Source organism: Syngnathoides biaculeatus, chromosome 18 (genome assembly GCF_019802595.1).
Source record: "Syngnathoides biaculeatus isolate LvHL_M chromosome 18, ASM1980259v1, whole genome shotgun sequence".
Taxonomy (NCBI): Eukaryota; Metazoa; Chordata; class Actinopteri; order Syngnathiformes; family Syngnathidae; genus Syngnathoides; species Syngnathoides biaculeatus.
In genome coordinates this window covers 18,481,432-18,494,200 of record NC_084657.1, presented here as the reverse complement: position 1 = coordinate 18,494,200, position 12,769 = coordinate 18,481,432, and the positions used below count along the sequence as shown (strand labels likewise).

At 41.4% G+C, this 12,769-nt stretch overlaps 1 protein-coding gene across 3 annotated transcripts in view; it reads right to left on the bottom strand.

The window, feature by feature from the left end:
• The window catches only part of LOC133491711 (rho GTPase-activating protein 26-like), a 61,795-nt gene that overhangs the window by 32,213 nt on the left and 16,813 nt on the right, over positions 1-12,769 (bottom strand). For 2 of the 3 annotated variants that reach the window (XM_061803224.1, XM_061803226.1), the window contains exons 3-5: positions 3,638-3,733; positions 906-967; positions 678-749 (exon numbers count right to left, since the gene is read on the bottom strand). In XM_061803224.1, the coding sequence (XP_061659208.1) occupies positions 678-749; positions 906-967; positions 3,638-3,733 (230 nt within the window). Of the gene's footprint in view, positions 1-677; positions 750-905; positions 968-3,637; positions 3,734-10,004; positions 10,180-12,769 lie in introns of those variants that run through there. The other variant, XM_061803225.1, reaches the window with a different exon arrangement.

Sequence of the window (12,769 nt, the reverse complement as noted above, 5' to 3'; positions counted from 1 at the left end):
TTTAGCATTACATTACATTTATTTAAATGTAGAAATGACTGCATGATGAAGAATTTTTAATCTGTTGATAATAATAACCCAATTTTGGAATTAAATTCATTTATTTAAACGTAAAATGTTTGATGACAATGCCTCTATCTTTTTTTAAAAGCCTGTATAGTACAGTAGTATTTTGTAAATGAATGCATTTAATTACGTAAAAAATTACATAATATACATATTTGCTAATATGCATATTTGACAAAAATGTGTACAACAAAATGATTTAGCTATTTGCGTTGACTGGTTGGGGATGGCACTGGTCAGTATTCATTTGTGTGTATTTATCGTTCCAACACGTAGAAGAGTGCAAACGAGGCAGTCGTGGCCACTATCAAAAGTATCTTGTCGACTACCGTTACTACTTCCTCGATAATTAATCTTCGTTCGAATTGTTTCTGCCCTCCTACATTTGGCCTGCGTACACGGAAGTGGCCTTCCACCAGTAACTTTTGTAACCAGCCTCTAAGCCTCGGAGAATGAGGTACTGGCACTATTATATAACAGTATTAGCAAAGCGGATGTCAGCCAAGCTCTCTAACAGCGCTAAAAGGCTCTTTATTGATTTGTGCACGAAGGTGACGGATGCTGACGTAATTGAGAAATGCGTGTGCGTGACAAAGGCCACACGGGCTTACCTTCGCTGCCCTGATTTGCTCTTTCCTGAACCTTTCCAGAGGCATAATGAGCACATCATTGGCGTTCTCAATCTGAGGACACACACACACACACACACCGTGCAAAAACGTACAATGTGAATCGTGCGACAAGATCAAATTGATGAGCACATATCAGCTACACTATATAAGATAGATATAATGTTATAGACTAAGCGTTATTGATTCCATGTATGGCAGAAAATTTACCATCCGTGTCCTCTCATCCTCCAGGTTTTGTAGAACAGCTGCAAATTCCTGAAGAGACTTGGCTGGAGAGGAAAATGATGGAAAATTAGAGAACGTGCAGGAGGTAGCAGGAATAAAAGTGTTCCAGTTCTCCCCTTGAACCTTGAACAAATTCCATGAAAAGCTATGAGGCAGCAGAGAAACTCTACAGTTTGTTACCGCTTTCACTTTTTAAAGTTACATCCAAGAATAAAGCATCAGAACTTCGGAATGCTTTAAAATGAATACAAAAGAAACCACTTTCATACTTCTGCTCAGCTCAGCTCGGTCACTCAATCAATCATGTACTAACAGTGAGATATTGAAAGGAAGATACACTTGGTTAGTAATGCACTTTTCTCACATTTGGTTATGATAAAAATGTGTTCGAGAACATCATAGAGCCTACACTGGATCGAAAAAGTCAACACACCACCATTCAAATGCCAGGTCCTTGTGATATGAAAAAATAAGACCTGGGAAAATCATACAAAAACCTTTCCCACAGTAAATGTTATTCAACACAGATAATGTGGTTGCACAAGTGAGAACACCCTCCTATAACTGGGAATATGGCTGTGTTCAGAACGAAGCGATCACGTTCAAACTCATGTAGAATTGCAGTCAGCTCACATCTTGTTCTTCTTTTCCTTTCGGCTTGTCCCGTTAGGGGTCGCCACATTTTTTGCCATCTTAGCCTATCTCCTGCATCTTCCTCTCTAACCCCAACTGCCCTCATGTCTTCCCTCACCACATCCATAAACCTTCTCTTTGGTCTTCCTCTCGCTCTTTTGCCTGGCAGCTCGATCCTCAGCATCCTTCTACCAATATACTCACTCTCTCGCCTCTGAACATGTCTAAACCATCGAAGTCTGCTCTCTCGAACCTTGTCAGCAAAACATCCAACTTTGGCTGTCCCTCTAATGAGCTCATTTCTAATTTTATCCAACCTGCTCAGTCCGAGCGAGAACCTCAACATCTTCATTTCTGCCACCTCCAGTTCTGCTTCCTGTTGTCTCTTCAGTGCCACCGTCTCTAATTCGTACATCATGGCCAGCCTCACCACTGTTTTATAAACCTTGTTCTTCATCCTAGCAGAGACTCTTCTGTCACATAACACACCAGAGACCTTCCGCCAGCTGTTCCAACCTGCTTGGACCCGTTTCTTCACTTCCTTACCACACTCACTCACCATTGCTCTGGATTGTTGACCCCAAGTATTTGTCAGTCAGCTCACTTCTTCCACCATTTAATGTGCCTCTGATTCACCACAGATAAAGTTTAGCTGTTCTTGTGGGCTTCTCCTGACATTTTCTTTCTCTATTTTCTCATAGAAGCTGAACGTTTGGTGCTAATATTGATGATTATTTGGAACTATTTGTGATTCCTCCGCCTTGAGCAAGGCCCCAGTTCCAGAAAAAACAGCCACAAAGCATGCTACTGTATCAGCAAGCTTTATTTTATGTTGGATATGCTTTCGGTGATATAATAATATATAACAGCCATTTGAACAGGGGTGTGTAGACTTTTTAATATCCACGGTGTATGTGGAATAACATCCAAAGACTAAATTTGAACAAAATGTAGGCCTTGCTCTGCCTGAAAGTTTTTCATGTAAGATAGCTGGTGGTCAAACAAAAGCAGTGGGTGGGTTGTGCACATACGCACACGCACACGCACACACACACACACACACACACACACACACACACACACACACACAAAGGGTGTGGCGACTGGTGCCTACATATTTCCAGAGACACTAAAAGAGACCTTGGTGAGTTCACGGAATGAGTAATGATGCAATTCTCCATGCAAAACAATAGCATTGACTTTCATGTCAGGGTTGGGTCCAACTTAACATGTTTCTCCGGATGCTTTGTGCGTTTTATCACAGAAAACCTCATAAAGTGCTTGTTGACTATGTTTGCCTGTCATACACATTAACTTTAATGGCATCGTAAGAGCTAATCAGACCACGAGCGTGTGCAGCTTTCGCATGCGTGTGATCACACTCTGGTGCAGTACTGTATGTCTACTGTAAGTCAAATGACCAACAGGCTCCACATCGACTGATCGCACAGTGCACAATGACCCTCTTTAGAAAAATGATTATACAATGACAAGATGATGTCATCCTAAACTGTGTGACAACCGCGTGCCGTACGCACAGACCAAACCATTAGCTCCACTTGCATTAACTAATGACGGTGAATACAAGCGCTCTCTTAAAAATTGAGCTTTTAAAATGATAATATTGATGACCCAAGAGTGAACGGTTGAATGTGCGCCCTGCGATTGGCTGGTGACCAGTCAAAGGAGCATCCAACCTCCGGCTTAATGTCAGCTGGGAGAGAGTCCAGCTCAGCCGTAGTAACTAATGTAGACAAGCAGCGCAGAAAATGGAAGGATGGATGGATGGATGAATGGATGGATGGGTGCATTTATTGTGTTTTTTTCTAGGAACAGCGACATACTATATAGTAGGAGGGGTTGCACCCTTGATTATGCGGAACTCAGTGGAAGGACAGTTAACCTTCTTCTGGAGGTGCTGTTGTTTTGCTTAGCAACAGATTTCAAACGGGCTCCAGGTTAAGGCTTTGTGTATAAACAATAACTTCTACTGGGGGTAGTTACACTTATTACCTGTTTCTTTCCTGAGGGGAAAATGAGAGGTGTGCATGATGCAGATTCTTTGAAGACAGACAGCTTACCTATGCATATTTCATCATCCGTCTCGGCGTCCCCGATACACTGGAATTTAAAGTCGTTGAGGGAGTCGGCAAACTTCCTCTTGGCCGAAGACAGACCTGACACGACAGCGAGAGAAGTGAGGAGAACATGTTAGGAAAACAAACCCTCAAATACAAATTCATTTCGAACAGTGAGGATGGCCTTTAGGAGCAGTGTAAAAGGATTTTATGTTTCACAATAACAGACATACACACTTCCAAATGTCACCTATCGAGAAGGAGACCTTTCTACAACAAACCTTTTAAAGTACTTTGCCACAATTTACAAGGACTGTCCCCAAACTGTAAGCCCTGTACATGTATAAATGTGGCCAGCAGCACAGTGACATAGTGGTTAGCACGTCTGGCTCACAGTCGGGAGGCTCGAATCGCAGGCCCTCCTTGTAGTTTGCATTTTCTTCCCGTGCCGGCGTGTGTACTCCAGCTTCCTGGGGTGAATATAAGCGTGAATGGTTGTCTGTCTTGATGTGCACTGGGATTGGCTAGTGACCAGTCCGAGGTGAACAGGTATACCGTTTTAATTGCACAAAGTCAGCTGGGATAACATTATCATGGGCTATAGAAAATGAATGGACGGAATACTGCTTCATGTATCAGTTTCACAGAAATAGGCTGTCTTGTTAAGTCTGTAAAATCTTGGGAAGATTAATATTTCCTTGAGGGAGGTAGGAAAAACAAATCATATTTTATTCATAATTCCAGGTGACATAGCCTACAACTACAAAAAAAAAAACATCTATATGGTACTTATAATTTTTGTTTAAAGCCTATAATAGAATCACAGCAGGGAGCAAGGGTGACATTTTATGGCTAAATGAAGGGGTAGATCATTGAGGGAGTCATCCATCAGTAACACTCATGGTAAGTGTGTCAGCTCCTAAAATGTCAGTTTTGTCGAGAGCACAAATTCCACTCAAGTGGTTTTCGGCAACAGAAGGACATATTTTGAATGTAGCTTCCCCTCCATGAAAGTCAGGACGAGGTCACCTTCCTGCATGACAGGAAACAACATAAATTATAAGATGCCTGCAAACCAGGGTGCTTCTTGGTGTCACAATGACACTTGACCCCAGGAATAAAAAAATAAAACAACACGAAATAAAATTTTATTTCCCTCTTTTTTACACCTTATTCAACCATTACAATACATTCAATCCTGCTTGTGACCCAATGTGTGCAAGTCATCCATGTGTTACTAATAAGTAACTATGTTTGATTCATCCACCCAGTGGATGAACAGCTGACAATCCCGGTGTTGTGTTTCCAAATGACAGCAAAACTCTCACTTGTTAATAATTCATGGAAAATGACTCTTAGCTTTCGGGAATGTTAAATTTATCACCAGCTGCTGTTATCGTAAAAAAAGAAAAAAAATATCGAACCCCCAAACCTCCAGCGGGTTAACGGGTAGCATGCCAAACAGCTGCCTGTTACATTTCACAATACATATGCACTTTATATGAACATAAAGTAATGAAATCTGACATTAAAAAAAAAAGAAAAAATGCCTTTACAAAAACCTTAACACACAATTAGAAATCGTGGCTGTCCCTTCAATAGCAACCTTGCCTCAATTCTCTTTCTCTCTTCCAAATTTATCCTAGAAGAGGCTGAGGGCAGCAAGAAAAGCCTGCTGCAGCCAAATGGAGACTGTGGAGTAAAGTTTCCTCTTTCTTCTGTAATATCCAACTTCCCACCGTATTTCAGGTGAACACATTTTGGGTGGCCTCACGCAGAGATCTGCTCTGGCTCCACTGATTTAATGTAATTATAAACACACAATACATCTTTCTCCACTCCCCCAGCTGACTGCTGGCTTTCTTATTTTTGGCCAGTATCTCAAACTGCTTCATCTTCTGCTTCCTGTCAGTGACAGCTCCTCTCAGCTCCATGAGAGCAGAGCGTGCCTTTTTTTTCTAAATTCTTCAGCCGCGCTCCACGTCCTCGAGCTCAAAAAGAACAGTAGCCATTAAAAAAACATTCTTAGATAAAACACTAAGAGCAGCTCGTGAAACTGAATAAGGTCACCAAAAATATTAGGAATGCATTTACAACGCCGCAATCCTCGAGATATTGCTGAATAAATAAATGCCTATATGAGAGTCCCAATGAAAACCAAACATTTTCTTTGCAAAAGGCAGAGGTTTTAACTCAGCTCCTGTTTTGGATCTCATTGGATCGGTCTACTGTATAATCACAATGTTGTTGTACGATATTCCAGAACATCAGCAAGCTCATCTCCACTTGTTACCACTCAAGGCTCAGCTGTGAATTACGACTTTGTTGTGCTCTGCGGTCTGATTGCATCCCTCACCGCCGATGAAAATTGTGTGCACTTGTTGTTTTGGCTGATGACGGTTGACACGCTGTATCACGAGGTACTAAACCAATCACGGGTGCATAGACATGCAAATAAACCTCGTTTGTCATAGTAATCATGATACACAGCCACGCTATATCAAGGCCAACACAGCATTCACTCTCCTCCCGTTCCAAATTGAAAACCACGTTGGCTGTGATTCTGTTAAACAGTTTGGAAATGAAGAGCGAAATACAACAACAAAGATTAATACTGGAAAAACTAGAGTGCTTTGTCTTTTCTTGGTGCACGGTCACCAAAACTGCTCTGATGTCTAGACCAATGCCGTTATGATGTCTAGTCTGAGAGTGAATTCATAAGTACAGTTGCGATGAAACTTACGAAGAAAACAACAACAATAGAGAAGAACCTGCATGTCTAGGTTTTATTTCCTAACAAATTTCTTGTGTTTTATAAGGGGAGGCTGATGGCGACAAGAAAAGGCGCCAGTGTAGCCACAAAGACACTGTTGAGTATATGATATTGTAGCACAGAGCGCTAAGGCACTGCAGCATGTTTGGCCAGGATTTGTGCAAAAATTAAAAAAAGAGACCATTTTTTATCATAAAGGTGACTAAGAGTCATGAGAAAAGCTGATAGTGCAGCCAAATAGAGGCTGGTGACTATGTTACTGCAATGTCCACAAAAAATGAACAGCAACACGGTAAGCTAATATTCGGGGTAGGGAGGAAAATGGAAAATGTCATACTCGAGGACACAGCGAGAAAAAAAGAGAGACTTTCAGCCAAGCGGAGATTATGGAGTCAAATTTAACATTTGAGTATGTGATTGTTTTGCATACCACTAAAGGGAGCCCACGTACCACCCAGGGTACTATGTAACCCATTCAGAAAATAGATCCATTTGAATTTTTTTAAACTGTTTTACCCTTACTGTGAACGGACTCAACATAGCCATATGCGTTTATCGAGTGTATCAGTGGAGAATCCATGTGATGAAGATCAGACCAGCGGCCCACCAACTTTCAGAAGCTTGACATGCACCACTTTACCTACTCAGCCACAGGCCAGTACACAGAATTGATGCTCCACTGAAAAATTTCACATTATATATAGTACACTATTGCTAACTAAAACCCTGAGCACGACAGCCAATTTGTTAACAAAGACGTGAAGGACGTTAGAGTGGGTGGAGCACCACCCCCCCCTCACACACACACACACACACACACACACACACACACACACACAGAGCTCTAGTATAATTACAACTGTGTAGAAATACTATACAATGTTAAGGCATACAAAACCCAAAAGAATGGGCTTGTGTGATATCAACAGGATGTCGAGCTGTGGCTGGAACTATGCAGCTTCTTTGTTTCATGAGCATAATGAATGAAGAGCTATCCTATTTTTTTATGAGTGGCACAGACACACACACACACACCACACACACACACACACATTCAGTATATTGTACATGTACACATGTATACAGTACTTGGAGGAGCAAATTTCAATTGAATAACCCAACAGCTAAGAGGAACAAAAGTGAATCATACAGTGAAGCTTTGCACCCGATCATTACACTTTAGAGTAACTTGCTCGACAACCAGGTAAAATTAAATTTCAAAGCTTCGTGTGTGTGTGTGTGTGTGTTTGACAGACCCTTATTTGACTTAGATTTGGATGTACGTCATGGATCCTCATATATTTCCTGTGAAAGTAGTGAAAATGCCCATTGCGTTCATAATTTGATGGCTTCTTCCTCCAACCTTTCAACGATATTCAAGACAATCTGCTCGCAAACAGGAAACAACTGATGGGAGGCATCCTCATATGACGTGAGGGTTTTGAGGTTTCAAGCAACAATAAGTGTTCATGTGACCTTTGATTAACAAGTTCAAATTCCTATGTGTGGTACATCAGCTTATGATATGGAGTTCAGCAACTGTCGTTGACAGAGCCATGAGAATACAACAAAACCACACCGGCATCTTAAAAGGTCCACTGAGATACAGAAAAACTGTTCCACCATAAAAGTTATACAGAGCTTCCTTTCTGCTTAACTTAAGAATGCAAATAAACAAATGAAAAAAATCACACAAGTTTATTTGTTCTACATTAGCAGATGTGAAACATGTTTCCGTTCATCAAAGCATAAAACCTAAGGGACACAAATTAAATCAAAAAATAAAAATAAATAATTTTAATGTCAAGGAAGTTGTTTTTGTTGCTGTGGTGGAAACAAGTTGTTGGGGGGGGGGGGGGTCGAAGGTCACCCTTGGTCAGTCTATTCTGCCCAGTCAGCTTCATGCAAACTCAAACAACAAGCAACCATCATTCTGGTACTCGAGCTGTGGAGACTACAGCCAAACACCACTGCACAATTGGCTCAAACATGGTTGTGCAACAAGTAAGAGTTGCTAACCACCTGCAAGTAGCTTGGCGACAATTTCAAAAGTTGAATATTAACTGAATGGTGTCGCAAATGCAGACTAAAACCGCCAATCAAAATGGCAGTTTAAAGTGTGATCACAAGATCTTCCACACCACAATGTAAGTTTCCTGGTACCAAGCGAGACAGAGGCCACCGCCACCAAGTTATACTAGTGCTATATATGACTGGAAAGCCTCACGTATTTGTTGAAAAACACACCTCCTTCTGGGCAGAAAACACTCTGGCTAATCAGAACGTATTTGTAATCGGTGTCAAGCAAGTAGAGTGGAACCTTGGTTTATGATCGACCCTACTGACAGGTTAATGAACAAAAATGTTGAAGAAAAAGGACCTCAGTTCGCACACAAATTTCAGTTTCAGTATAGTTCACCCGCATCGCTCAGCATGCTGCTAGCTAGTGGGGCAGTTCAGTCACATCAAGTGCAGATCCTGTTTCAGAAAAATATTCCGGGAGCGTCGTCTGGCGGGCATGTGATCCTGAAACACAGCTGGAGAACAGCAGAGTCACTCGGAAATGTTTACTGTATTCTCTTTAAAATATCATCACAGCATCCAGTGGATGAATCTTTAAAGGTTTAAGGTCCACTGCTGAGCGCACAAAAGCATGACCTCTTTTCAGTCGGTGATGTATGACACAGAGGCAGGTGTTCCACATGTGGTCAACTTGAAGTACTGTAAGTATCCCTCCAGACGAAAAAGTCCACTTCACTGAATTGCTGTGGCTTGAGAGCAACCTTATCCGAGCGCCTGTCAACACCTCGTATGCTTTAGCATCCATAAAGTCACTTTAAAAGCTCAGAAAGCAAAAGAAACAAGATGTGAGAAAGAAAAAAAAAATGCATTTTTCGCACAGTAAATATGTCATCATGATGAGCCACTGCCAAGCCCCCCCCACCACACACACACAGATATATTATACCGTGTAGAAATATATTCACTAATGCACCACACACAACAAAAAAACATCTTGGACGGAGTTCGTCAAAAGAGCCATCAACAGAACGGCCACTCGAATATTGTTTACTGCAACATCTGGAACGTTTGGCTTGTATTAGAAGCGCAGTTTTAGAAAATGATGATGAAGGTGATACATTACAATAAGTGAGCGCAAACAGTTTTAGATGGGGTTATGAGCAGTTATAGTCTCAAGTCATGTTTGCATTGTAAAGATGACAAAAGAATACGGGATGATTTGCTACAACGCTTTTGACGTCATACCACCCTGAAGACATCTGGATGTGCCTCATTTACAACAGTGATTAGATTCAGTTTACAGATATGAATTATTGAACAGCACTTTTGATCCTTGTGACACCCACCATCATCAGTCACGACTAAGAGAACTTGAGGTAAAGGGAAATATGAAAACCATGATGACAAAATAATTTGTCTTTGCTACAAGACTATTGTGAGGAGCTGCTTGCTCGTGGTGGGTGTGGAAAACCATACTTGTATGGCAGACTGTTGACAATGGACACACACAAACAGAAAAAGAAAAAAGGGCCAGGAACAGGAGTACAAAAATAGCCCGCATTTGGATTCACTTACTGTATAATGAAAACAGAGGCCTACACATGACACAGCACACCCGTTGACAAAGCAAATCTTGCGCGCGCACACTGGAAACAACCCCTTTGTCCGTCTCGGCAGATGGCTTTCATCACATCTTGTCGGCTCAGTTTGCTAACGGCGGGGACTAGTTGTCGTTGGTTCATTGATGTGTGTTAGCTACAAACCCGTGTTACACAACAAATTCACCTCCCCGTGGATCAAAGTCAGCAAAATCACGATTATCGAACGAGTCTAAAAATTATGCTGAGCGGTTGTCCTGTTGTGTGTTGCGAATTAAAAGGGACTTTTCATTTCCAATCCACTTGAAAAATGGCCTACAGTCACAAATCGTAAACATTTTCAATTCATCAGTGATCAAAAATTGGTGTTATAATATGTGCCACTTCAGTCATTTAGAAAGTACCTCATTTTCCGCACTATAAGGCGCACCTCCAATGAATGGCCTATTTTAAAACTTTTTCCATATATAAGGTGCGCCGCATGATAAGGCGCACCGGATTATAAGGCGCATAGAATAGACGCTACAGTAGAGGCTGGGGTTAAGTTATGCATCCATTAGATGGAGCTGCACTAAAGGCTCAATATTGATTCATATATAAGGCACACCGCATTATGAGGCGCAACATCGGCTTTTGAGAAAATGAAAGGCTTTTACGCACGCCTTATAGTGCGGAAAATACGGTACGCGCACAGTTTTCATGTGCACGGACACACGCACACACTCCCAAGAAGAATCTCATCTAAGGAATTCAGTTGAGTTTATGGTGTTTTTCTTCACCCACCGCACTTCTTTGCTTGCCCGAAACTGAATGAATGGCGGTCAGGGCCCAACATAAACTGGCTGAACAATGAACATAAAAAGCCGGCAGAACAATAGTCGCCCGACAGAATGAACTGTGGATGTGACGGACAATGGGGGGTGGGGGGGTGGGGGCAGCAATTGTCAGAAAAACATGCAGATACGAGAGACAGAGAGTCACGCCAGTGAGGGATGCAAAGAGCTCAACAGCCCTGAGAGGCACCACAAATGCCACGTGAGGATTTATGCTCCTGTGAAGGTTTGAAAGACTCTCCAATGTAAAAACGTTGCCTACGTTCAAGTCAAGTGCCACTGGATGGGTCGGGGAATTACAGTGGAAATTTAAGGCTGAACAAACTCTGTTCCAAGACTCAATTTTCCTGCAGGAAGTCACGGAAATGGAATACTAAACCGTCATCAGCGAAAATCTTTATCATCTTTACACACACACGTTTTGTGTCACATTTTTAACGGTTGCAAAAATACGAGTAATGTAGTTTAAGATGGTTTTGAAAATTACATGCACAACTGAATTTCCCCAAAGTCCTGTAAAGCAGATGTTCTTTTTATTTACCAAATTTCAGACAACGCAATTGAAAATTTAATTGAGTTTGGAAGATGGAGATTAGCTACACTGAAAGTAAAAGAAGACGAAATACACTGTACATCATTGAAGCTTTTATGTTCTCCCTCTTCTTGTCCCAGGCCAAATAACTTTGGTATCCTAGCAACGGGCACAAAGAGGCCATGATGTCACAAGAAGGAGGTTCTTTTTTTCTTTCATTTCTTTTTCTTGCAGTACCTTAAAAAATCCTTTATTTTTGTCTTTTTTCATGTCAATTCCTTCTTCATTGATGTTATTCCTCATTGCCGTCTATCAATTTACATCTCTTTTAATTCCACACTAATCAGTCCACGCCACCCACCCCCACACACATTTATGCTCTGCGTCCCCCCCCCCCTTGACCTCGGTCTCCCGTCCTCATTTTGGAATTTTCTGCCACGCCTGCTGCTGACACAGCCAACACAGACAACAAGGGAGGGTTTTCTTTTTTTTCCTGAATCTCTTTTCGAAAACAGCGCCTATGGGGTGAAATTGCCCCGCGGACTGCTGGCCTCCTGTGGAAAAATCCGCAGCAGGAATTTAGGATGAGCTCGGCCTACAAGTGGACAACCTTGTAATTGAGAGGAAATCACCAAGATTTCACCAGGAATTTTGTTAGAGACGATAAATTTCACACTTCCACTCGGGTCATGATGGGGACATTGTCAGCTAAAATGAGCTATAAGACATTTTCATGCAATTATCCCCGCCAAAAAAGTTGTTTTATGTTTTTGTTAGTCAACAAACTTAGCAAAAGTTATTCCACAAGGGGTGTGAAGTCAGCTAAAAGCAGTAAATGAATGAAGATAATAAAGCAGTTATTATGGAATAATAAGACCAGTGTTGAAGGTCCTGTTGAACACCAGTTGTTCCCTAAATGATTTGTGAGCATTGTTTGTGTTCAAATATGCGTTGCTGAAAGGGTTATAAGACTACGACCTCAATTTATGGCCTTTCGCCGTTTTATGTCATTATTTAGCTAGTGGACGTAAGGCAACGTTATGTCATTTGGTTCAATACACAACGCATAATTATATTTGTTTTACGTTTACGTTTGCAATAAAACATCAACTGTGAATTGTAATAAACAGCTTGGAGCTTCATTTTTGAAGTGTTCTTCACTATCTGCCAAACTGAGTCTTGTTTTGAAGTGGGATTTAGTGTACACTTTGTTTTTCAGCAAACCTTGGATTTTGTTCTGATCGCTTAACATGCCACTCTAAATGGGTATACTGTGTGAAAAAAAATATGCACAAGACTGTAACATTCAAGTATTAACACAAGGTAAAAACACCCACGAGGGCAGACTATCTTAAGCGGAGTAGTGACAGCGAGAGA